At 37.7% G+C, this 27,049-nt stretch overlaps 1 protein-coding gene across 1 annotated transcript in view; it reads left to right on the top strand.

The window, feature by feature from the left end:
- LPCAT1 (lysophosphatidylcholine acyltransferase 1) overlaps positions 1 to 27,049 on the top strand; it is a 61,787-nt gene extending 34,738 nt beyond the window's left edge. Inside the window, exons 10-14 of the mRNA XM_039711036.1 lie at positions 3,161 to 3,286; positions 8,851 to 9,004; positions 9,879 to 9,977; positions 13,882 to 14,020; positions 17,884 to 27,049. Coding sequence (XP_039566970.1) covers positions 3,161 to 3,286; positions 8,851 to 9,004; positions 9,879 to 9,977; positions 13,882 to 14,020; positions 17,884 to 18,068 — 703 coding nt within the window. The 3' untranslated portion in view covers positions 18,069 to 27,049. The remainder of the gene's footprint in view (positions 1 to 3,160; positions 3,287 to 8,850; positions 9,005 to 9,878; positions 9,978 to 13,881; positions 14,021 to 17,883) is intronic.

Here is a 27,049-nt window from a genome sequence, read left to right as displayed (position 1 = left end):
AAGGTCCTTTAAAGCTGCTAACTCTATACAGCTTGTGATTTGTCTTCTGAACTCAAGAGCCCCTTGAACTCTATCTGGCCTTGGCTGTTTCTATGATTGAACTTTGCTTTGAGCAGAAATATTTATTTCCTTCCTCACTTCTGATCTTTGTCATTGTGACAGTCTGGAGGTATATGTACCCTGTTTAAGTTCATTTGTTTGGGGTTTTTTAAGTGCAGCAGCTTGAAAATCACAACAGGTGGACAAGAGAAGCTGCTTTTGTCTTTCTGAATCCCGTTTTGTGTATGTGTTGACATTGAACATACATGTAGGCATTAATTGTAATGGGGATTTTCCTTCACTGATAGCAGCAATATAATTCTGGCCCAACTACCACCTCTTTTATAAGGGCTGCACAAAGCTATAAAAAGATGCAGCTTGTGTTTCCCCTTGCGGTTTGGCTGAGTCTGAAATGATCCTGCCTTTTATTTGGAATTTATTTTCTGTCTTAAGTTTTGTTTTAATTTTTTTGTTGTTTGTTTTGGGCTTTTTGAAAATTTCTCTTTGGCTATGCACCTTCAACATATTTGGGGACCATTATTTAGCAGTTATTTATATCTGGCATTGGTGCTGGGCTGGCAGTCAGTCAGGCTTCAACCCTCCCCCCAGGCTGAGTGCCCTGATCTTTCTTAGTCATCTTTCTTTTGATGTGTTGGAAAAGCATCTTGTTCTTGGTTTTAACAAGCTATTGTTTCTTGCTTTGGCTTGCCACCTTATGGTTATGTTTTAGCTTGTCCATCTTCTCTGTTTCCCTTGAGAGAATGCTTGAGTTTCTTCTGTTTCTTTAAAGTCTCTTTATTTTAATTGCCACCTTTAATAATTTTCAATGACACTAAATTTTTTTTGTCCTTTCAGAATGTGTCTTACCACTTCTCCTGATTTCCTAATATGTCAACAGAGGAACACTTTACTCTTTCAGTTTCCTAACTTATTTTTAACGTGCTTCCCCTTTTGCCTGTAGTTCCCCTGTGCTTCAGCTGATCGCCTGTAAGTTCCTGCGTTTCTGTTACATGCTGTACTTAGTGTGGCCTGGAGGACTGATGCATTTTGGTGTAACATGCTAGGCTGGGCTAGATCTTTGTTTCATTCTTTTATGGAACTGCTCTGGGTAGTACTGTCTGTAGCATGTCCTTGCTGGAGACAGTTGACATGGATTTCTCTAAAGATGATCAAGTGCACTGACAATACAAAAGATGGAAATAGGAAGTCATTTCAGCTGGCTGGATAGACTCTGCTTCTTTCATCCACTTCTTTCTCTTCTTTTGAGGAAAATTAATTTTGTCTTTTAAAATACCAGTGATTTCCTCTTGTATAATACAGCACTATATGGAATACTATAAAACAGAATTATTGACATGCTCCCAATACCTGATCTCTAAGTCAGGTTGAACTTGGAAATGGATTTCAATCCCCACAGCATGGGGGAGTTCTTCATCTGTGTTTTACCATAAGTCTGTGAAGTGAGGTAAGGTATCACAAGAGTCTTGTCTATTCCATTAAGGTGGCTTACTGATTTACAAATACTGCTGGGACACTTCATAGGAGGAATTAATTGATGAAACAAGAGCAGATCAAGCAAAGAAAATTTTAGAGGAACTGGATTTAATTGCTTAGATCACCAGTATGAGGCAACCTAATCTTCACCACTCTGCTTGTAAGATAACTTTTCTATGTACCTAAATCATTTGGTTTAGTTGGCTTTGTCCTTTTGTTCCTTTCTCTTTGTTGCTCCTTCTTAGGAAGGGGGAAGCTATTCAGCCAAGATCACTACCTTCTAATTCCTTGTTTTGTGCATAAATAGGTTATAAATAGTATTTTTTTTACCATATTTGGTACTTTGGAGCTTGCATATTTATTAGTGAGGTGTTCTTCCTAAATGTTTGACTTTCTCAGCCTTAATGAGAAGTGCTGATCAGTACCTTTTAAGGTTTAGTGCATGACCTATATATCAGAATTTCTGAAGTTTGATAATTGGTGGACAGAAGAGAACTGGCTTATGTTATTTACCTTGCTATTCAAAGGCCTTGGAGTGAGATTCTGAGGACGAGACTGTTTGACAGAAATTGTTTGCATAAGAGGTAACTGTCATTAGAGATCAAACTACTTAGAGTAAAGCATAGAATTGAATGCAGAGTTTTCATCAAAGCCAAAATTAGTGTGGCAGGCCTCAGGGTTTTGCATGTATTAACCTCACTTATTAAAAAGATGGTTAGCAGTAAGGTAGACAGATGTAGATGAAAAGAATGAAGGTAACAAAACAAAAAAATTCTGTGAAGATTTCATCAAACTAGAAAATGCTGCATAAAGGAAATAATGCTTCTTATTATGATAAGTAAAATCAAATATAATAAAAAATGTGGCAGATGAATAGCTTATATGGAGCTATGTTGGCTTTCTAAATTGCATCTTATGTTTGTACGCTGAATTCTTGAAGGCCTCTTTCATACCACACTGTCTTTGTCTGAACTTTGCCACAGCAAATGCAGGGCAGCTACAATATCAGGATTTCCATCAATTATCATTTGGTGCTACAATTACTACAGAGCATTAAGTTAGAAATTAATCCAAAACCAGTACTGAATTGTTTGGTGTATAAAGACTTGGGAGTAATTTTTTTTTCTACCTTTGTCATACATTTTAAAATAACTTGTTTGCTTAGAGCTTGTTTTTATGTGTTGTGTTCTAGCTGTTCTTTATAGAGAAATGTTGCCTTTTGTATAATATTAATCTTAGTTGAAGAGTGATTGTGCTAACACATTAATAAATCAATAATAAAAATATTGGTCACAGTTGTTAATAAATATATATTTGTGTTCCAGATTAAAAATTTTGAAACCATAATTATTCACATACATGAAATTTGTCTATGAAAGTCTGTGCACTGCCTAGTTCTTGCCTTGTGTTCTTGCATATTTTCATGGACTCAGTCAAAGCAGATGCTCCGCAACTGATCGAGTACCATATTTCATTCTCTCTATGTAAACTTATTTTATTGGCTCTTCCTTATAGTTTTTCAGAATAGAGAACATAATTGTTACAGGATTTCTTGCTGTGAAAAAAGTGATTATTCTGCTCAGTTTTCTTAGTGCCTTGTTTACAGTGTTTCTTTGGTTTCTTCAAGGGCGTTGGGAGTTCCAGTGACAGACTACACATTTGAAGACTGTCAGCTGGCTTTGGCTGAGGGACAGCTGCGTCTACCTTCAGATACATGTCTTTTAGAATTTGCAAAGCTTGTGAGAAGCCTTGGGTGAGCATATACAATATTTATATGTAAAGTGCATCTTTATTGTGTATCTATAGTTTTCCCCTCATGTAACAATATTGCATTTATGAGTATAAATGGAATGTTGTCATCATACAATCAGGGAAACACAAGTGTAAAATTAAAACAGTACTGTACTTCACTTGCAAGCAGCACCCTGAATCCTAATGAGTAGAGTAGGTTATAAAGTTCTTATTTTCCATCTGACAAGTGAGCAGAGTGAATCTGAAGCATTCATTCCTGAGCTAGAAGACCGTTTCTGAAGAGGAGCAAGAATACTGTGGGATTTCTAATATTTGATACAGTTGAGAGTCAATTGCCTTTTCCTGTGACATCTGTGGAGGGAAAACAAATGCTGCCAACAGCAATCTTGTGACTGGATTAACTTTGAAATAGTGAGGACAGAGGGGTCACCCTTTGCTGAGAAGGACAAGGTGGTGGTTGATCTTTTGAGCAGGTCTCTGCCAGATGGACTTTCTAATGCAGCTGTAGCTCAGTACATGCAGCGTGGGTCCTCTCTTCTTTCTTCCCATAGTGCCATTTCCTGCTAGCTCTACCTTTCAAAAAGCCTCAGCAAACCTGAAGAATTTACATAAACCAAATAGTAGAACTTGCTGCTGTTTTCCAGTTTTTCTCCTGCTTCTCCAGGGATCTTATTGAGCAACCATGAACTAAATGTACAGCCTCATTCTGTTAACTCTCAATATGCAAACACCTTTTTCATTTTCTTGTTTCATCACCTGAAAGTACAGAGCGTAGTTTCATGTTTCCATTGTGTATTTTATTTCCTTTCACTAATTTTTCCTTCATCTTCAGCTTGTGTACATAAATGAAAATAAAGAAGAAAAAGCTCTGTTGGCGAATAAGGAATGTAGGACAGCACACATCATGAATTCAGATGACAAGTATATACTAATCTATTGTCAGGGCTTCCATCTGAAAAACATCCATTAGCATATGAGAGACTTATAAGGGAAAATAAAGATTCTCACTTTGTTTGAAATGCTCTGAATTTACAGTACTAAGGAAGAAAAACAAGTGAAACAAAACAAACCAACCACCCACGTCTCTTATTATGCAGTTGATAATCCTGGGATTCAGTTTAATCCTCTTGTTAAGTTGTCTGGCTTCTGTCTGCTCAATGTAAAGCTGTTCTTTCAAATTATGCTTTTCTAGGGTTTTGTTTTGGCCTCTGAAACAGTTACATGCATTTGTGAGTGAGGTTCACTGCAGCCCAGAAGTTCTCTCTCTGGTACGAGCAATTAATCCTTGGTGAAATATAATCCTCTCTGAATTTGGGCATATGCCAATAAGAAGGATATTATGCTGGTATTTTTCTGGCACAATTGGATGAAGATTGTAATATGACTTTATCTCTAATGCACGTTTGATAATAATGTAGTCATTTTGCTCTTTATTCAAAGGTTTTGAGGCCAGGGAGGCATTAAGATCATCCACTAGCATCCCCAAATAACTGCAAGAGTAAATTTTATCCAATGGATTTTTCATCCAGTCTTAATATAATTTTTTGAGCAATGACATACTTTCAAGATAATGTCCAGTCTTAAGATTCCTATAGTAAGGCAAATTCAGAGTTCTTTTTGGTTTAGATTTTTTGAAAACAACTTACACCTCCATTTGCTGTACTGAAGAGTTACTTCTGTGCACATTATGTGTCTACAGGATTCATTATTGTTGTCTGTAAAATTTGCTTAGCATGTGCTGAGCTGGATGGGATCCAGTCCAGAATCCATGCAGGCACAGCAGTGAGTTCTCATGCTTCATGTAAGGAAGAGCTTGGGCTCTGTTAACAGAGCTGTACAGCTGGCTTGTATCAAACTCTGTGATAAAATGACTGCTTTATCAATAAGATCAATTGATCATAGACTTATCTTCTCAAATTGTGCATTCATTACTCCTCAAAGAGTCATGTTTCTCCTCAGTCTGATAATTTGTCTGACCAACAAGCTAATTCCTAAACTTTGTGCAGTCTGTTATAGCTTTCTTTTTTATTTCATATGTTGTAAATCCTCTGCTTCATTTGATGATTTATTCTGTAATTAATGTTTAAAGTGAATCTCTGTTTTTACTTGAACTGCATCTATTGCCATGTTCTGGACATGGAATCTTGTTTGGAATTTGTGCCTTCTAAAGACCTCTTTGAATATCTTCTCCTTCAGGAAGTGTTAATACAGTTAATTGAGTCTAGTGTATCTTTTTATGATATGCTTCTTATGAGCTGCTTTAGGGTCGTTGCCTGCTAGGAGATCCTTGAGTTCTGGCTTGAATTTGCTCCTATTGTTTCAAGCTTCTGTTTGTTCTAATTCCCAATATTACCTCATCAAGTTGACCATGAGGATCCTTTTAGTCAATGCAGCTGTAAGCTACCAAGATTTGCAAGGACCTCAGGCCTGGTGCCTGGCTGTTCTTGCTCAACAGCCTCTATCATCCAGACTACAATGCAGACTTCTGCTCTCCATGTGATCTGAAATGGTCTAGGCTGTAGGTAGAACTTTGTGTCCCCAGAGTAACAACCCTCACAGATAATTACCTGTGCAGTGACTTCAGAGTGCTCAGAGGTCATCTATAACAAGATAAAAAACCTCTGGAGGATGTTTACCTTCTGCATTTGTGATAAAAGCAATGCTCTCCACTACAGGAGGTGATCATGGATCAGGCATGACAGCAAATACCAACCATGGTAGCCCCTGCTTTTGTGGATCAAGGCAGGGTGTGCCAAGAGTATTCAAGAAGGTCAGTTTTGCAGTTTTTCAGTACACTTGCTCTATGATGGCAAGAAGTTGCACAGAAGTACATCAGTAAACATAAAGCTGCATGTAGCGTGCTTTTCTGGCTTAGGGCATGTTTCTCTGTGCTTGCAGTTTCCAGTAGCTAGCTACAAGATCCAGCTGTTCTTCCAGCTCTCTGAAGGTTTTTGGCAGGTTCCCAGCATGCAAGAAATAAGCTTGTTTTCAAATAGTCAAAAATAGCGAAAACTAGCTTACCTGCTAAAAATAGTGACAATTATGCTGTGAAATACTCTACCTTGAGGGATCTGGTTTTCCTTGTGAAGTCTGCTGTGAAAAATTTCATGTTCAGAGCTGTTAATCTTGAAAAATGTCCTTTCCATCTTCATGGACTCAGGAATACTTCTTGTTCTCTTTAGTGTGCACTGGCCTAAAACACGAAGCAAAACACCACAACAGCAAATAATTTTGTATGTCATAAAGCCTAGATCCTGCATGGAAACTCTTAAGCCAACAAACATCATTTCATGAGGGAAGAAATTTGTCCTGGGCTTTCTGTAATTTATGGCCTCCATTGGGATAAAAGTAACAATTGTAAAGGAATTGGGACATTCAGACCTTTACACATTGGTTCAGAACCTATTATAGGATTTGCACTTGGCATCTGAAGACTTCAGTTTAGCAGCTTATGGTCATCAACACATTAATGACATCCTGGTTTTGAAGGGCTAGAAGGAAGTGAGCCCACCTTGGATGACCAGAAGTACAATGCTGTTATATTCAAGTTGAAGCAGTTTGCCTTACTGATCCACATACTGCTTTTGAGATTGCCTTACACCTCTTTCTATATTTGCAAAACATAAACCACAGGATGCCTGTAATATTCTTGGTGAGCTGTATTACTTTCCATACAAGATTTTGCCTTCAAGCTTCTATAGCTTTTCAGGCTTAATTACTCATGAAGAGGAGATCTTGCAAGTCTTGAGAGCTGCTCACCAAATGAGCGCTCCCTCAATTCTAGAAAGTGAATTTTGAGACAATTCATTGCAAACAAAATCTCTCTGATTTAGAGACAAATGTTCCACCACATATTCTGCGTCAGTGGGGGCTTATCTCAAGGGAGGATTTAGATGCCAGCTGTCCTCATGCTACAGTCAAAATCCAGTGCAGCCACTACTCTGGGATGTATTATCAATGGACACTTCTTGCATGTAATCCTGCATGTGAGAAGATGAGTTCTGTGTGCATCTCAAATCCTCTATGTTGTTTTTTTTTTTGTTATTGTTCCTTCTCCTTTTCTACTTGATTGTGGAAAAGTAATGTTTGCAGAAGGGTGTCTCACTCTTTTTTCACTGTCTAGGACTAAATCTTAAGATCGGTGCTTTAATGCTAGGATGGAGGATTTTTGAATGTTCTGTAGAAGCTGTGGGTTTCTGGAAGAGTTCTTCCATGTTTAAGTCTTATAATTCAGAAATACAGGTCTTGGCATGGTTTAGTTAGTGCATATTAGTAAGTCAGTATAGGTCATGACAAAAAACATGGGAGTTGTATTTTTACTTAAAAGTTGTGATGTTTAGGAAGAGTCAGCAAGCGATCACATTCTGGAGCTGATGTATCAGATCATCTTCCTAGCAGAAATGCTCTTATCTTTTTTCAGAAGCTCCTCAGAATGCTGATATTAAGCATTTTATTCATTCTTGTTACTGAGAGGAAGCTGCTGAAGAGTCCCAGCTGCAGTCTGGGAACAGTTCTGGTGTAAGCTTCTGAGTTGTGTGAATAACTGCTTTTCCTTGTCTGCAGCAGCAAGCAGCAGAACAGACAACTGCAGAAGGACATTGCAGGAGACTTTACTGGCATATTTTGTCTTCAGAGTGGAAAAATGCCCAAGTTACCCTAAATCAGTTCAGAGGAGACCTGATCCAGATCTGCTTGATGTTGTATTAGGGGGGAAAGCTGTTTTTTTTTACATCATACCTGCAGCACCATTTATTTTATTCATAGTAAGATTATTCAGTAGGGCTTTTTTATTTGGTTGTTTTTGGGGTTATTTTTGTTGTTGGCTTTTTTTTTTTTTTCGCAAAGCCAAAACAGGAAGCTTGACTTAGGCAAAAAAACCAGCCAACAACCACACAGAAGTTATATAGATAAGTATAAAGTTGTTCATTCATCAGTCAAAATCTGGTTTTGCAATGGGGAGGGACTAAGGAAATTCTGTAGCTGTATGAACTACAAGAATTTTGTTTGGGTTACCTCATAATGGTGTCCAACTCAAGACTGAATGTGAAAAATGAGGACTGATAAACAGGATTAACAGTATAATCACTATTACATAATCCCTGATATTTTTTTTTTTTAGGTAAGATGCATCATGTCCTTCCTGTTCAGTGACATTAGTAAATTTGGAAACGTAATTGGTTTATAGTACTGTCCTACAATACAGCCATTTTCAGGTGACCTAAATTCCACCTAGTTCTCCATGCTTGGAATTTATTAGCTAGTTCTAGACTGTTTCTTCCTGTTGAACTGCTTATACATATGGCTTGTAATCAAGGTAGACTAAAGGACATGAGTTTGTCCAGGGTTCTTAAACCCTTGCAGTAATTCCTGATACAGCTTGAGAACTATTGGGAGCTTTAAAATTACAGAAATACATTATTTGATAATAAAGTTGTGTAATAATCAGAATCCAGACTTTGTAGTGCTTTACACCATAATGATCCGTTTTTTCATTTGATGTTTTGAAATATCTATTGTTAAAACTGGGTTGATTTTTAAAATGTGCAAAAATAATATGCTTTATAGGCTGAAGCCAGAAACACTTGAAGACGATCTTGATAAATATGCTGCCAGTGCCATGAAAATTAAGAAAAAAAAGATTGATCTCAAAGAATTTTCAGCCTACTTGGAATTTCCTGTTTCTCATACATTAGAAAGTATGTTTGCACTTTTTGATGAGGTAAGAAACAACATAAAGTTTAAAAATTTTACTTCTTTTTGTAAACTGCACTTTAACCTCCTTCTGTTTCAATTGAATTCACTGAAGTCTGATTTCTGAGCACTTCACCATAAAACTTGCTTGCTGCACTTCCCTTTCAATAAGGTAAGGGCACCTATCATCAGCTAAATAAAGCATTCCTTCAGCTGGAACTTAAAAGGAATATCAGCTGGACAAAAACGGTCTCTTTTCTAGATGCAGAATATGAAGAGGAAGAAAGGTAGGGTCAGGCTAGACCTCTGCTGCGGCTCATTGCAGATGAATGCAGTGTTTGTTAGCTGGTATTTCGTTTACCTTGTAAATAAATGACTTGTTCTTCTACGAGCGTGAAACCTGAAGGATCTTGGCAAATGAGGCAGTTTTTCATTCCTCTGGCAATCTGTCAGAATGGGGAAATGACGATTATCTTTGTGTGGATGAGCTGCTGTCTGGACCAGGAGGTGGATATGTCCACAGTGTTCTCTCTTGGAACAGATGTCATGTATTCAGGGCTTAAATTAGGGTGCGTTGTCCTCTAGTTCGCTGGTTTTAATTTCAGCCCAGTGATTCAGAGGTTTAATGGAAAAATCTTAAATATGCGAGTGAAGGGTGACAGTAGCAGCACTGTCTTCCAAGAATATTTAAACTGTGACTTTTGACTGAGACTGTGAAACGAATCTGCAGAGCTTTCACCCAGGTTCTTGTCCTCATGTGATTTAATTTCAGTAGGTCTGTTTTTTTTGTCATGGCACATATAACAATCTTTCTGAATATTCTGCATTTTTAGCAACTGTTAGTTATTTATGAAAATTCTCAGATAAACTGCACTATTTTGATGGGAGATTTTCCTTCGCAGAATGAAGATGGTGTGATTGACATTCGGGAATTTGTCATTGCTCTGTCAGTTGTCTGTAAGCCATCCAAAACTCTGGAAACAATTCAGCTGGCATTTCAGGTAAGCTGCATTTTCTTGGTCTATGTAGTTTACTTATTTTTAGAAATTACTAATACTGGAATTAGACTCAATAGATGGTTCTACATTTCCTTTTAATACTTGATTACATTGTCAAACAATATTAATGGAAAGTTAGATTAAGAGCTCATGTTAACAGGGAATGCATTGCGAGTGTAAGTTGTATAAAATTATGAAAGCTTGCTTCTTGAAATTGTCCTCTGTAGAACTCTGGTAGAATCCTTTTAAATAAATTAAGTTTCAAACCTCAAGTCCTTTGAACAGATTCCTCTAAAGAAACAGTAAGTTGTACTTACTACTCTTGGAATATTTCAATCAAATTTAATTTTTCAAGTTAATAATTTTTTTTTCTTTCCTACATGCTAATAGAGATTTATCTCCTTTTTTCTTTTTGTTAAAATTTTCTTCCCTCTTAGTCTTACCATGTATGTGTGGTGGTCCTGCAGTCTTTGTCCAGACTTGATGTTTCCCAGAAGTGCTCCTGATCTTGCTCTAGCGTCAGTGGTTTGTTGTAGCATCACCATAGATTGTTAATGCAAGCTTTTTGGGAAAGTGACAGCAGCAATGCTTAACCAAGGAGTTTTTTGACACCCTGATTTATTACTGTTCAGTTAATTTCTTTAATATTACTGTTTAACAAGCTCTGCTGCATCCTGCATCATCTTTTCCCTTTGCCTTGAATTCACATGGTCTTCAGTGTTACTGAAACTGAGTAGTGCTAAGTCTTGATGCTGTCTTCACTAGTGAACGCATGAAGCTCAGAGCATTCAACTGCATGGTGCTACAATGCAGCCTTATTTTCTGTGTAGTTGTATTCTGATGTAGGGTTCTTCATCATGATGACTTTGAATACGTGCTGCTGAAGAAATGAAGCTCCTGTGAATGCTTTGTGTTCACATGTATCATTCTTACCCTTCAGCCAGCATCCAGTAAATTTAGCAAAGGAGGAAGGAGCAAAAATATTTATTTCCTACAAATATTGTGGGAAATCTGCCATTAGTAGCTGCTCTCAGTTATTGCTGCTTCTGAGGAAAAAACAGAAAGAAAGGTCTCTGTCCTGACTCAGTCCATTTCATCTATTAAATGGCATAGAAAAATAGTCAGGTGCTGTTTGGTCAGCTCTGTGTCTTCATACTAAAATGAACAAATTTGAAGTAAATGTAAAGGGGGCTTTGGAGAAATATTTTTTTAAACTTAGATGTCATGCTTGATAATGTGCAAGATAATTTCATCATTTGAGAGGAAGAAAAGCTCAGATTGGACAGTTATTTTCTTTCTGGAAGCCCTTGAAGTTAATTAAACTGTTTCTTAAGAAAATTTCTGTTCTTCATTATCTGCTTCACTCCGTGTCACATAACAAAGTGACTCAAAATTATGTATTAATTACAAAATATAAAGTTAGCTGTAAAACTGCAAAGAAGCTTTATGCATGTATTAAGAAGGGGAAGTACTTACCGAGGAGAAGCAGGTATGGCTCATTTTATCCTGCTAGTGATGATTGGAAGGGTTAAGAAAAGTCTCAAGCTGAGGAAATTTTGCTTATTCTGGGATTAAAAAATAAGGAAAGAGAACATTTTTAAATCCTTTCCTACCTCCTGTCCTGACTTCACCTACAATAAGATATTCACACAGCTTACCTGGAGCCATTGAAGGACCTCGCTAGTTCATGAGTGTATGACTTTGAACAGGTGCTGTCCTCTGCCATGTTACACTTCTTTCAGGAAAAGTGCAACATTTCACATAGCTACAAGTTTTCAAAGTTAAAGTGTTTAGTGTATGACTAAAGAACTTGAAAAACAGTATCATTATATGCAGTTGTTACAAAACTGGGGGGAGTGGGAGATACATGCGAAGGCTGTGCTGCCATTCAATGACACCTCCATAGGCTGGAGAATTGGGTGAAGAGAAACCCGATGAGTTCAGCAAGGGCCAGTGCAGGGTCCTGCACCTGGGGAGGAAAACCACCAAATTCCGGCACAGGCTGGGGTGTGACCCACTGGAGAGCAGCTCTGCAGAGAAGGCCCTGGGAGTCTTGCTGGATGACAAGCTGGCCATGAGCCAGCAATGCCCTTGTGGCCAGGAGGGCCAGTGGGATCCTGGGGTGCTTTGGGAAGAGTGTGGCCAGCAGGTCAAGGGAGGTGATCCTGCCCCTCTACTTGGCTCTAGTGAGGCACATCTGGAGTGCTATGTCCGGTTCTGGGCTCCTCAGCACAAGACAAGGAGGTGATGGAGAGGCTCCAGCAGAGACCACAAAGATGATTTGAGTTCTGGAGCATCTCTTATGAGGAGAGACTGAAGGAGCTGGGGATGGTTAGTTTGGACAAGAGAAGACTGAGAGGGGATCTCATTAATGCATGTACATACCTCAAAGGTGTGTGTCAGGACAGTGGTGCTAAACTCTTTCCAGTAGTGCCCAATGACAGAGGAGCAGTGGCCATAAACTAAATCACAATAAGTTCTACCTCAAGATGAAAAAGAACTTATTTATGTTGAGGGTGGCAGAGCACTGAAACAGACTTCCCAGGGAGGTTGTGGAGTCCTCCCTTTCTGGAGACATTCCAAACACACCTGAATGCACTCCAGTGCACCCTGCTCTAGGTGACCCTGCCTTGGCAGGGAGTTTGGATTAAGAGCAGCACTCTGGTGTAAGAGCTACACCTTCCCTTCCAAACTGAAAAAGAAACTAAACGCTGTTGTAAATCTTGTCAATATTGTGTTTATACTGACCACCCAATATTACCTGACTACTTGTTCTGTGAAAATGTAGCAGCTTTTATTAAAGAAATGTCTTGGTCTTTGCCCTATTCCTGTAAAACAGTGTGCAGGCTAGGTGCTGGGGGGCAAAAGACAAGACTCCTGATCTGAGCATATGTTTTCTTCCATGGAACTTCAATATCTTTATCCCACTAAGGTGTGCCATCTCGTGGCAATTGCTTCTGCTTGTGTGAAGAATACATACTTGTGCCTGTTTTGTTCAATCTCATCAGTTCCCACCTTCTCAATGATGTAGAGCAATTAAAAGAAAGTTTCCTAAATGGCACTTTTTACATGGTTAGATATTTTCGGTGTTGTCATGCTTGAAAAGGAGAGAGAAATATTTCAAAACCTCTTTTCTCTCACTTCACATTGTATAGGCAAATTGATTAATTTTACGGAAACTTAATGAAGCTGTATTTGGTACTTGAAGAATTTGGTATTTGAAGTATTCAGGTCCATTTCTCAGGGTAAAACACCATACGTATGCAAAAATGGAATGAGACTATAAGTGATTATTTGTAGTTATCAATCTGTCAGTAGTAAAGCTAACTCTTTCTGAGGTAACTCTTTAGGATGTAAGAGTATGCAAATGATTGTTCTCTAGAATAAATGCTTGTAGAAAATTGTATACCCATCACTGGTGTAGGGGTAGGATTCTCCTGATTAATACCATTTAGATACAGACATGTAATGCAAGCTTGCTTTTGGATTTTGGTCAAAGGAATCTTGAGTTTTACACCTGACCAAGTGGAAATGGTATCTGATTTAGGCTGAATGTATCTCCTGATATTACAGACTGTGTTGGAGTTCGATGGACTGAATATTATTCTCAGTTATATGTTTGCAAAACATGTTAATGTGTGACAATCTTGTTGCTGAATATCACAGTGATTCCAGTGGTTAGGACTTTTTTCTGACTATAGCAAACTTTACTTTCTAAGCATACACAGGTGAACTGATGATGATATTTTTTACCCAGACCAATCTGAAATCCTTAATATATCACATCAGTCTGAGAGTGACTAGAATTTCTAATACCAACTTTGTTTTGCTTTACTTCAGTGTAGTGCTGTTTATAGGAGTTGGCATTCAGGTTTGCAATGATTTATCTTGCTGTCTTGATTCATAGCTGTACCAGTCAGAAGGTGGAACTGTAACAGAAGAGGATTTAGCTCATATTTTGAAGACTGCCATGGGTGTGTCACAAATTGATGTTACCCATCTTTTTAGAGCTGTAGATGAAGAGGAAAAAGGAAAGATTACATATGGTAAGTACTCTAACTGCATCTGAACTGTCACAAAATGTCAAAGTTGCCAGCGCTCATGTTGACAAAGCAGTTACATTTTTATTAAACCCTACCTTTTTTAGTTGGCTTGGTGGCTTCAATATGGAAGGAGCACTGCATACAAAGTAAATGTACTTTTAAAAAAATGAATTTCACCTTTGGTATCAAATGCCATGTTTGCATGTTTTCAGTTTTCCCTTCCTCATCAAGTCACATAATATGAGGATTAGCTCCTTCAACGTTTTCTCTTCTATGACTTCCATGTATGTGAACCAGGTATTTTTAAAGAACCTGCCTTATCTCTGTCTTGTTGTTTTGTCTTGTGTCTGAGAGCAGGAAATGAGGGGGTTAACCAGGCTGCATATTCTATAGTCTGCAGTGTAGGTGGAATGAAGGCGAGAAAGTTGCATTTGAAAAATTGAGACCTGGGTGAATAGATTGTGCTGAGAGTCAGAGTACTCTGAGTGTTACTTCAGATTATTTAGGTTTTATGCAGTAAGGTTCTAAATTTAGTTGTAGAGTATGAACTGAGGTGTTGATAGCCAACATATTAAGTAGATGTGCTAATGACATAACCTGTTCCAATTGTTTTCCCTCAGGGTAATCAGTATGTATTTCATTGGTAAAAATATTACTAAATAATACATTAGTGTTAGTAAATCATTGTTTCTACATTAGTAATTCCTCTGTTTCAAGCATACAATATGTAGGTAAAGCTTCAAATACACAAACGTTTTAGAGTTACTGAAATCAGTATCATTGCCACCGTCCTTTCCTTTTTGCCTGACTATTGTCTTTCTCCTTGATTCCTGCTGTACTATCCCTTTCCTTTCTGTGCCTCTGTCACATCCCCAGCATTTCCACATCCATCCTGCCCATTGTCTTTTTCCTGCTCATCACTGTTGCTCCTTGTCTTCCAACTCATAATATGCAGTGACTCAGCTCTTCCCCCCACCTCACAATCACCAGCTTCAAAAATACCAGCACAAATCTTAAGCTGGTAAGCATGGCAGAATTTTAATTTTGGCACATTTCATTGTTTGAGAATAGCTAAATTTGTAGTCACGTACAAGTGAACTCAGACCAGGTCTTGTAAGTTACCAAAGAATACATAGTTTAATATTAAGATGTAATTGGTGCATTTAATTTGCACTTTTTCCCTAAGTGGTCATCATCACAAGAAAATCTGAACCATCACGCGACAGCAGTGGCCACTGGAGTGCTTGGCCCTCATTTTCACTATTTTATATCCTGTAGTCAAGAATAGTTTTTTGTGATGGAACACAAAGTAAGTAGGAGGATGGTGTTTACATAATTTCTTTGAAACTTCCCTTAGCAGTTTTTCGGAGAGAAGTGTTCATTTTATAATAGAAACCTGTCATTTTAACATATCTGAAAGTTTAATAATGGGAGTAAATATCCAAGTTACTAGATTAGAGAATTAGAAGTTGTAAATAAACTTTTGGTATTGCATTTCTGTCTTGAGAGTTCCTGACATAAATAAATATTCAACTTCTTGCCTTTCTTGAGAATATGTGGAATTTCACATATGCTCAATTTATTGCACTTAGTAAAAAGGGGAGGTGAAAAAACTTGCAGACCACACAGTTCTGAGGATACTGTCAAGGTAAGTTCTGAGAAATCAAAACATTGTATCTGGTGGAATTAATGTTACTTTGGATACACATAGCAGAGGTCTACTGACAATCTCCTTTCTAGGGTGTTGAAATTTAAAGCAGGAATATTACATTGAGCCTTACTTGTAAGAATAAAAGATAAAATACCTAAAGTATCAAACCCAAATTGCTGCACGCACAGCGGAGTCCTTGAAGCCACAGATCTCATCTCAAAGGAAAAGCTCAGGTTGCAAGTAAACAGAATAATCAAGAGCAAAATCGAGGATGTAAATCTGAGTTGTTGGAAATCTGAATTTTTGTTGCATGGTTGAAAGCACTCTGGTTGCCAAAGATTTATGTATCAGTTCTTTTACACAGTGTGCAGTTGGCTTAGTTGTTCAGATGCACTTTGATTGCAAAGCTTTTCCTTTTAGTCTAATATAGACAGAGGCAAGTTCTTGTAGTACATTTGCATACTTAATGCAAAGATATAGATATGGCTCTTAACTCCACTTTGGGTTCTTTCTTTGTCTCTTTGTTTTTAGTGGAGGTGGGAAGCAAAATCACCCTTTTTCCCCAAGTTAATGACTGAGGTGATCTTTTCCTTCAGTCTAATGCTTCACAGTTGCTTTCAGTTTGAACTCCAAGGTGAGACCTGTGATCAGATGCTGGAATAGTTGATTCTTTCCACATAACTTTGTTTCATGTTTCTGATGAATAAGGCAAATGGTATTCCAAGCAATTTTCATTGCACTCTGCTGAGTACAACTTCAATAAGTATTCCTAAATACTTTGAGTACTTATTTCAGCAGGACCCAAAATGTCAGCTTACCGAGATCCATCCAGAATGTTGCTCTTGTTCAGTTTGGATTGCCGTTTCCTCATGAAGACTTTATCATTTATATGATCCATCCACCTGTTGTACATAGAGTTTTTCAACATAGATGGTAATGTTGGTTTTCATTACCTAAACTTCATCAACTTTTGTTGAAGTTATAGGTCCAGAATGCTCTGGATCCATATAGACCAGGGATAAAGGATACGCACTTCTTTGTGAGTGGAAGGACAAAGTTATATTTATTGCCTTCTCCTCGCCTATCCCTTTGCAACAGTTGAGAAGCAGGGTTGCCCCACAACTTCAGTGCCCCTGTGAACCATATGGCATTCCCTTGCTCCCTTGCCCTTTGCAGTACTGAAAAATCATTGTCATCTCAAAGCGTGGCAGAGAGGGAAGGCTGCAGTGTTTCCCTTCTTCCATACCAGTCCAGTTGTAGGGAGGAACTGGGCTTCCCTCTTTTGAAAGGCTTCTTCGGGTGTCATCTGCTCTGCACTCCAGAGAATTCACATCATCTGATCATGAGCTCTTCTGGGATAGCACAGTGAATTTGAGTGGGAGGTGTGTGATACACTGTAGGTGACTGAATTAGTGAAAACATTTACATCCAGATTTTTCTAGTGTCAGTTTACATTATACGAATAAATTCTTGTTGCTTGGTTCCTGTACAGTATCTTGTGTTCAGATCATGTCTGAATAAAGTTATATGGGCAAATTGAGACAAAATTTCAGTGTGATTTTCAGCACAGAATGTTACTTCTTGATGTTAAGGATTCCCCACTCCCCCAAGTACTAATCTGGCTTTTCTTATTATTGTGTTATTATCCAACATTAAAATCAGGAATTCTTTCCTGCATTATAGGCTATCTCCTCAATATTATTCTCTAAAATATTGGGACTTTTAAAATGCTGAAATCTTGAAAGCAGAAGGCAGCAATGACAGCTGCTGTTAGGTTGAAGCAAACTATGAGTGCAAAGCATTAAAGGGCATGTTTGCAAAAGAGTTTCAAGAATTTAAGAAATTACTGCTCTTGATGTTCAGTGATCTTCAGCTGGAGAGCTTCTGTACTTGCTCAATGAATAGTGAAATGCTATGTCAGGGCCTGTGGTGTTCATCGTGCATTTTAATGCAAATCTGAGTCTGTTTACCCCTTCATACAGCTAAGCTCTGTCCTGAAGTGTTTTCAGAGGGCTTAGATAACTCTTTGCAGCATCTCAGCTCTGCAGATGTGGTAAAGTTAGGCTGAAAGCTAAAACAAGCACTGGGGATAGCATTATGTTAACTGCTGCTATTTTCCTCCAAAGAAATCATGTGATTATATATGTGTAAGTATTCAAATTTAGCATCCTTCTGTTTCAAAGAGCTGATTCTGTGCAACAACTATTTTTTTTAGATGACTTCTACACATTTGCTGTGTTGCACCCACACTTTGCAGAAGAATATCTCTATGCTGATCAGATGGGAGCTGAGAGCGGCTTGAAGACTTCATCTCTTTCTGCTCCTAATGGTATCTGTACTGACTTCAGCCCTGACAGCGGTGGAGATAGAAGGAAGCCCTTGCAGAAGAAACTGAATTAACACTACAACTGTTACCTTCCTCTCCTGGTGAGAGGGTTGTATTTTCTTGGGATTTTCATAAGTCACTCCAATTATACAGCAAATACCAGTTTTGTGTGTGAAAGTTCTACCTGAATACCATCCTTTGAATCATATGTGCTATGTTTAACAACACGTTCCAGGTTGCTTTGGGAAAGGTGTTTTATTTTTTTTTTTTCAAAAGGTCTTTGAAAGGCAAAAATGTGAATGTGCTTCATTATTAATGTTCATATTTAAAAGGAAGCGGCACGACTTATTTATATTCCATTGGCTAGTTCCATGTACCAAGTGTCGCACAAACTGTGCATGTATAAAGAAACTGTAGCTACTATGGTGTAAAGTGCACTTTGGTGATTAGTGTTTTCCCTAGTTATGGGGATGTTTATTTGGGGCCAAACTTTGCTGTCCATATCTGAATAGTCAGTCTTGTTGATTTTGGTGGGAATTATTCTCTTGAGCAAGGCAAGCATACTTTGGCCCTTTGTTTTGGTTTCAGTGAACAGTTTGGAAACAGTAATACAAAAACTTGCTAAGGATTACTTTTTTATTTTTATTGCTGAATGACAAAATTGTTTCTCTTTCCATGGTAGAATGAAAAGGAAAGGCTTCTTATTCCTCACCCCAACACTTTTCTACTGTAATCTTCCGGATGCAATTAAACATGAATTCTTTCCAAACTGACATACCACATACTGTCTGAAGATACATAATTGACCTGTTTGTGCTTTTCTCTCATAACCAATTCAGATCATGAACACACAGCATTTTATGGGAGATGTATACAGAGCTCTATTTGATTGAGATTTATCAGGAGTCACAGGTTTCTTTTGTAGCAAGCCTGTAAGAATAACATAGCATGGAATACAGCATGGAAACTTTGGTGTATCAGCAGAAGTTGGAAAAGATTGCAGTCACTTCAGAGACCAAGCCAGCAGCAAGTTGCAGAACATCCTGAAGAAGTGCTAGTTAAATCTCTATAGCAACATTCCATATACTTCATAGAACATACATGAAGCTTAGAATAGTTTAGAACTGTTTAAAAAAAACACCACACTTGTATTAGTAATATATGTTTCCTTTTGTAAAGCCAGATGCCTTAACTGCCACTGGAGAGAAAAATCTAGAGTATTATAAAATCACAGAGCTTCATTGGTTAGGAAATGTGACAGAAGCCTCAAGGAGTAGGAGGGAGGACTCTGTCACAAAATAACTGTGATGGTAACTCTGCTTCCGAACAAAAAAATATTTTAAGTAATTTCTGACTAGTTTTGTAGGGTTTTGTGCATGGAAAGCCATTGAGATTTGAGTCTTACACAAAGGAATTTAAAACTAGATTTGAAAAGGAAGAATTTTAGCAAAGGATGTCTGTTTGTACCAAATGCTTTTATAACTATTTTTTAAATAGCAGGAGGTGTTTTAAAGCTCATTAGGGTATTGGAATGTGTCCTTAGAAATCCCGAACTCTTATGTGGCAGGTCTCCAAACTGGAACTGGCTTTAATAAAGAGGGTAGGAGAAAAAAATGTAAGAAAATATGCTTTATGGGGGGTATGTGGAGGTAATAATTAAATTTTTGATTTATCTAGGTAACAAAAGCCAAGCTCATGGAGCGGCAGCAGACTGGCTGACAAGATTTGAATTAAAGCTAATCATGACAAATAGGAGAAATTGATTGAAAAAATAAGACATATGAGAAACTACACTTAAGTAGGAATAGTCAGCTGCACAGAGGAGGGAGTGAGTATTACTGTGCTATATCTGGAGGCAGGGATGGCACAGAATATGTCAAACTGAGCACTGTTAACTCTTTGCTGCAGAAAAGGTGCTCTTGATGGAGAGGTGCATCAGAATGTGGCCTGTGAGAAGCAGGGTGGATTTCTTCATTGCCAAGATGTGATAAGGTACCTGAGGTACCTGTTCATATTGGGGCATCTGAGAGAGATTGGGTATAAATTAATAAAGTCTGGAGGACAGAAAGTACTCAAAAAGAGATCAGAAGTATCCTTTAATCCAAAGAAAAGGACACTGAAGGAAGATGTGAACAGTCTTAAAATATGGGAAAAGTTGCTATAGAGGAAATAGGAACACTTTTCTCCACAAGGATGGTAGATGCTAGCTATTAATTGAAAGGGCCAATTAAGCATTAGGAAAAGTCTCTTACAATATGCCTTATTAAGCTAAGGAGGAGGGTTATTTCAGGTGGAGTGAAGAGCCTGCCTTCCTTCACTGGAGGAAGGCAGTTTTTGAAAACTGGAGTTTTTGAAAACTGAGAGGCTCCAATAGAGACACTTGATTTTGCTGATCGTGCCCCAGGGAGATGTCCCTCAGGTCTGTTTTCTGTAATTATACAGCATGTAAGGGAAGGTAGGTGTAGTCTGGACATATTGTATCTCTACAAGACTATGGCACGTGGCTCAACCTGGCTAAGATAGTTATCTTTTGCTTCGTATGTGAGCTTGGGAATGTGAGAATTTCAGAATGCAGGGAATGAGAGAGAGTTCCTCAACGTGTGTCTGGAAAGAAGAAAGAGGTAAGCTTAGAAACCCATGGACAACTCTGACTGAGAGACACTCCAAAGAAAGAGATACATTGACCACATCTGTGAAAAAGCAAAGAACGCTGATTGAAGTTGGCTAAATACAAGTGTGTAATTTGCATGTATGGTGTGAGTAACTTGAGGGTATGTTTCATAAAAGCCTATAGGTTCATTGACTTTTCTTAAAATTTTTATTTCTGAGGTTTTTTATAATTCTGGTGAGTGTAATAACTGTACTTGTGTGCACCTAAGCTGTACAGAGTGCACTGGATGGTGCTGCAGCCTGTAGTAGATGGGCTCTTAAACAGGCTCCACAGGGAGGCACTGAAAGTCCTGTGCACCAGTGAGCTCAGCCCAGAGCTGCTGCTGGAGAAGGCTGGTGACCAACACAAGGCATGAGCAAGTACTCTTGGTGGATTAAAACTCATTTAAAAATTGGTGGATTAAATATTTTTTTTAAAAAAGGCATAAGACAAAACAACAGATTTTGGAAGGAAATGTGATTCTCTCTCTTCTGAGAAATTACTGTATGATATAAAGACATAATAGGAGGAATGATAGGGTGAAGGATGAGCCTGCATGGAAACACTTTTAGATCACACATTGTGTCACAAAAGTTGAGATTAATCCTTATAATTCCATTAATTTTATCATTTGTAGTATATAATATTAGCCTGCCTTGTAGTGAGAGAGAAGCCACATTACCACAGGGTGATGAACTCAGGCTCTTGAGGGCAGAGGCCTGTAGCACTTCACATGACTGCAGCCATACTCTCCTTACAACTCATCCCCAGCTGCAGAAGTGTTCCAGTAGTTCCTGATGAGAAGCTTTTTTAGAGGCATCTGACTGTAGAGCAGCTCGATTGCAACAGTCAAGTTTCAGTGACCTGATGCAAAGTCAGAGAAGAAGTGAAAACTTCCTTTCCCCTTCACCAAATGTTGACATGCAAATGCTTTCCGTTAAAATATTACTGGTTTTATAGGCAGATTGGTATATTTTAACAGGTACTATCAACACCCCCTAAATTTACAAGGGGACACAAGCAGACTTAGCAACTGTTTAACTTAAATGATCCTTACACAAAAAATGCCGTGTTGTGAAGGCATTTAACATTTCTGATGAGCATTTTTGTACTCTTATGTAACACTGCCATCCCTCGCCAGTACAGTTCTTGCATCAACCTGAATTTTTACATATTATACCCAGTCAAGGCACTGAGTATCTCTTCTTATAGCCTGAACAAATATTTAAAGTTACCCAGAAAACCACAAAATCCAAAATATCTGAAGTTTTTGGGGGGGTGTTTGGATTTTTGTTGTTGAATTTATATTTTTTCAAACATAATGAATCCCCACTAAAACCAAACAAATGCTTTGTAGGCGCAAAACATGTTTAAACCACTTTATCTACCACGGTGTGGCAAGTGTTATTGCAGATTTTTGGGGTAGTCTGTTGCTGTAACAGATAAAACACTTCATAGGAACTTTATAAGCCTGATGGAGAAGCTAGGCTGTACAGTTAATTTTATATTAATTAATTACACTGTATGTTTTAGATGCATTTATTGTAGCTAGAATGATCTAGGTGTGATAAATAGCAACCAGACGTGTGTGTGTTTGCTAATCCCATTTTCAAGGTATAAATCCTTAGGTCACGGGGGTTAAAAAGGACACGTGTGCAGTGGGGAAGTGATGCAACCTCTTTAGTGACACAGCTGCCAGAAGTAGATAGCTAAGTGTCACACAGAGCTCTTTATTAATATCTTCATGCAAGCTGAATAACTTTGTTAGCTAGTTTAGACATTGGGGTGGTTGGAGTATTTTTTGTATTCACAAAATACAGTAAACATTTTCCTGTACAAGTCATTGTTGCCCTTCAACATCTGATAAATTTATAAAGCAGGTGTGGTTGTATATCTTTATGAGTTCCCTGATAAGTTTATCTTTAGTACTGCCAGTAAATTATTCTTCCTACTTTTATATTACCATGTGGTAACTATAGCTTCCCATATTAACTGTTTTAGTCACCTTTTGCTCTCTGCTCCTTCAAAAATAGCATCCTCATTAAAGAACAAATTAAAAAAAATGTAAAGAACTAACAAAATAAACCCACCTGCCCTGACTTAAAAAATACTAGTTGCAGAACTCTAGTAGCATGTGCTGTAGATCCTGTGGTCTCAGAAAAAACCTGTAAGCACAGCTTTGTATATGTCACAGGCCTAAATTAGGCTGGAGAGAAAACAAAAATCTGGTTTAAAGTTCTCACCAACTAAGTTCAATTTTTCTTTAGGTCAGAGTGTGGGTCATAATACTTTCTGAAATGCTGCATTTTACCTAATGTGAACCCTCTGTTTTTTTCTCTAGCAGAGCTTTCATGAGTGTTCTAGAAATAGGAAATGACAAATACATTGGCCAAGAGTTCTACATAAGCAAAATTCAAATTTGGCTCCTAAAGCAGTTTTGAGGCACAGAAGTTCCCTGTGAATCAGGCACTTCAAATAGTTTGCTACTTTTCAGATATCTGAACTTCTGCTGATTAGGAAGACTTTAATTAACAAATTATTCTAAATAAATCACTACAGAAAAAAAATGGAAGAAGAATGGAAATAAGATTTGTCATCAGTGCCATTGATAATTAGTTACTAATTAATTAAATTATTAATTGGTCAGTCCAGCAAAACTGCAAGATCTGTTTCACATATGAGGAGGAAGGCTGACATGGCCATTCAGGTAATTTTGCTATCCTGACTAGGTAGAATTTAAGAATTTAAGGTAAAGACCACTCAGAGGGTGATTTCTTGAAGGTACTGCAACATCACAGTAATGTCTTGGTAACTGACAGTGGAGATTTCATCTTCTCACCCTGCCTTTTTTTCTTTGAATTACAGAGAAAAGTATACAAGCCATGACAGGAACCCTGTAGGATCTTTTTACAGGTAAAAGCCGTCCAGCACCACCTCAGAGATACAGAGGTGGTAGTTCTGTGGAATAGTTATGGTGGTGAACGGGATATACAGTGCTGGTTACCAACACCTTGTGCTCAAACCATGTGCAAATCATAATACTGAGTTAAAACTACTGAGAGAACACAGCAGCAAACAGAGCATCCTTTAGATGTATTTGGACTTGGGTCTGTGAGTATTTCCTGTGTCTCATAGTGCTTAAGTTGAGACAGTTTCTTTCTCTGGGAAACATTTCAGATTTCTTTCGATACTACCTACTTTGACTTTTTGAAGTGGAAGAGTGCTTTGTTTTGTAGAAAGCAGGTTCTTTTTCCCCAGAGATGTGATGTGCTTTATCATGTGTAATGTGATTAAACTGAAGTGGGTAATACCAAGAGAGCAGAAGATATAAGAGACTTGTAAAATAGATGGTTTATGTTTCTGTGAGATATGCTGACACATTTCTGCACAGTAGTTGACACTGCCTAGATTGTCTTGCAAGTCCATTATGCAAAATGATTTTACTAGTTGTGTGGTCCAGTTGCTGTTTATTCCACTTTCCTTAGCAGGGTGGCAGAGCAGAATACTCCTGTGCAGATCAACTTTGGGTATAGATGTATTTGCAGTTTTAAAATGATCAGTGTCTAGGAAAAGAAACAGTAGAATCACCTTAGCACTGATTGCACCTCAGTAAGTTATTCCTGTTACATAACTTAGCTCTTTGGAGTATTTTTTTATTAGCACAGTTATCATGCTTTATTCTGAGCTAAGTTGAACAGAGCCATATGAACATCAGAGCTCACTTGAGATAGCTTGGGGATCTCAAAAAAGGTGCTGTATGATAATCTGTTGGTAGAGCATTACATTTCAGTTTTTTCACTTTGACCAAAAATGTCAGAAGCAAGAGAAAGAAGTCATGACTTCTGTAATACTCTATTTTTATACTGTCAATTGGATGTTTTATTTAAGAGTGCCAGTTCTGAGCCAAAGTCAGCTGAATTAAAATAAGGCTGAACTTCTGATTCCGAACCAGCAAGTAGAAATTCCAATCCAGGCCCAGCATGGCGGCAAAGCCTTTACTCTGCAGCTGGCCTTTTCCTACAGAAGGATCTTTTCTGCCTCTTGGGCTGGTGAATTCAGTTTACTGTATCCCTAGTTCTTGCTTGTGCTGTCTGTTCTTTGTAGGTTTGTTGCAGCCAGAGGGAGACCCTGCTGCCTCTTTAGCTGAAGTGACATTCATGGACTTTTGTCCCTGAGCTGGCAGCAGCAGGTTTCACTTATTTGAGAACCATTCTGGTAATGCTACCCAAAACTAAACTATTTTAGCTTGTGCCTGCCATTAGGTACAGAACTGCTTTTTCTTTTCATATACTTCAGCCATTGCAGGTGTTTCCAGGTGACAGCAGATCTGAAAGAGCTTATGAGATTGTCCTTGTTCCTGTGAGCAACACAAAATTAAATTTAGAAGTATTAGAAGTTTACAATGAAACCTTAAATTGGATTGACTCCTGACTCACTATATATATATCACTTTCTGTGTGAGCCTGTTCACTTCCATGTTCCAAATGCAGGATCTATAAATGTGATTGCAAATAGTCTCCTCGTGGATACCGAAGAAAGCTGACGCTCAGACACTTTTCATCCTACCATGGTACTGGAAATGAAATTCATCTGACAATAGGTTGTTTCTAAGTCTATGAATGTATATGGGGAAAACCCAAATACATGTCTTTTGTTCACTATCCAGCATGAAGACAATTTTGTATTTTAAATGCTAAAGAAATAAACTTTGAAAGATCTTTTATGGCCTAAGTATATATTTTTTGTCCTATCTTTTCTTTTATAATCAAGCAAAATATTTCTTATATTTCAAAAAGGGCATTTAGGTTAGCCAGTGCTGTATTTTCCAGACAACAAAAGCAATTTTAAAGTCAACATCTAAAAATGAAATTGTATTTTTAAATATGTGAATTAGAATTCCTTTAAGTTAAACATGTCTCCTTAGCAACTGTATATACTTAGAGAAAAAGCAAACCCATTGCAGCTGCTTGTCTTTATAGTTGTTTGTGTTTGGTGATTTGTTTATATTGCTTTTTCATATTGCTCTAGGGGTATTAAGAGTCCATGTAAATCAGCAATGTTAGAAATAGAAGTCAGAAGTAAATTTCTTTAGGAGTGATAGAATTTGTTTCCTGGAAGAGGACCAAGAGTAAGCATCAGCTAACCTTGTATTATGTACTATACTACTTAAATGTTGCAGCGTTGTGCTGAAAGTATTTGACATCTGTTCAATGGGACCACTTTCTAAACCTTTTTGTAATTCCCAGCATCTGTCCAGGTGTGTGAGACATTTCTAATTTGATGACAGATACTAGTTGATCTTTTTTGGAAAAATAAAATTGAGTAATCAGCAAGCTGAGAAATAACTCAGAAAAAAAATAATTTTGATCTCTGCTGTTGAACTTGCATTGAGGATATCATTTTTATACTTTGGGAGAAAAAAAAATATTGCTATGGTTTTGAACACACTTGAAACTTTAAATGCAAAACCGAAACAGTTAACACTGAAATCATCACATTTTGGAATTTTCTTGTACTTCTACTGAATCCAAGTTAGGCACTGCCATGAAAAGGATGCTTTTAGCTGGAAACCTGTGTTGACAGAGCAGGAAGCTGTTTGTAGAGACTCGCTTGTGAGGTATCACGTGGTTGTTCCATCAGTGGTACAACTTCTGCTGCTGACTTTAAGGCTGCTCAAACAGAGCTGGTGTGTTTAAAGAAAAAAGGTTTTTACTGTAAGAGCCCTTGGATGTGCAGTGTAAATCTGTAACAATATATAGTGCTACTGGATAATAATGATCTAAATGCATATTTTCTGCTGTAAATTTCCCTCATGTGGCTCCAATGATATGTGTACATAGACTATTACCTTTGCACTGAACTGACTATACTTCATAAAATGAAGAGCAAAAACAAGTATTGTACTAAAGATGACCATACTTTGTGGCTCCAATTGTGGAAATACTTTTGCAGAACAAAAGGTATAGCTTCAGTGTTATAAATTTGATTTTTATATTTTTTATTAACATGCATGGAAGACTAAGGATAATATTTTTTAAAAATGAACTTGTTTTTTGTACATTTTTTCAATGTTTAAAACTATATGATTTAACATTACCTCTGAATGCCAGTGATCAGTAAATTTTTAAAGGAAATACCTCAATTCAAGCATTCTTCTCTTGTTACTTGTCTGATAGGTTAAAATGGACTATAGGGTGTGATGAAGTGAGCATATGATATCAGTGCTTAAACTGTGCTATAGAAGGTATATGACAATTTACTGAAAGGGACCTAAATGATACACTACAAGTGCTGAGTGCAGTTACACAATCATGGCTCATTCTGCCCAACTGGACATTTTCCTCATGAATGGCTTGTAAATTAAATTTTCAGCGTGAAGCCAAATTAAAAACATTAAACAAAAAA

Source organism: Passer montanus, unplaced genomic scaffold (genome assembly GCF_014805655.1).
Source record: "Passer montanus isolate IOZ18808 unplaced genomic scaffold, ASM1480565v1 scaffold24, whole genome shotgun sequence".
Classification (NCBI taxonomy): Eukaryota; Metazoa; Chordata; class Aves; order Passeriformes; family Passeridae; genus Passer; species Passer montanus.
This window is presented reverse-complemented; position numbering and strand designations above follow the sequence as displayed.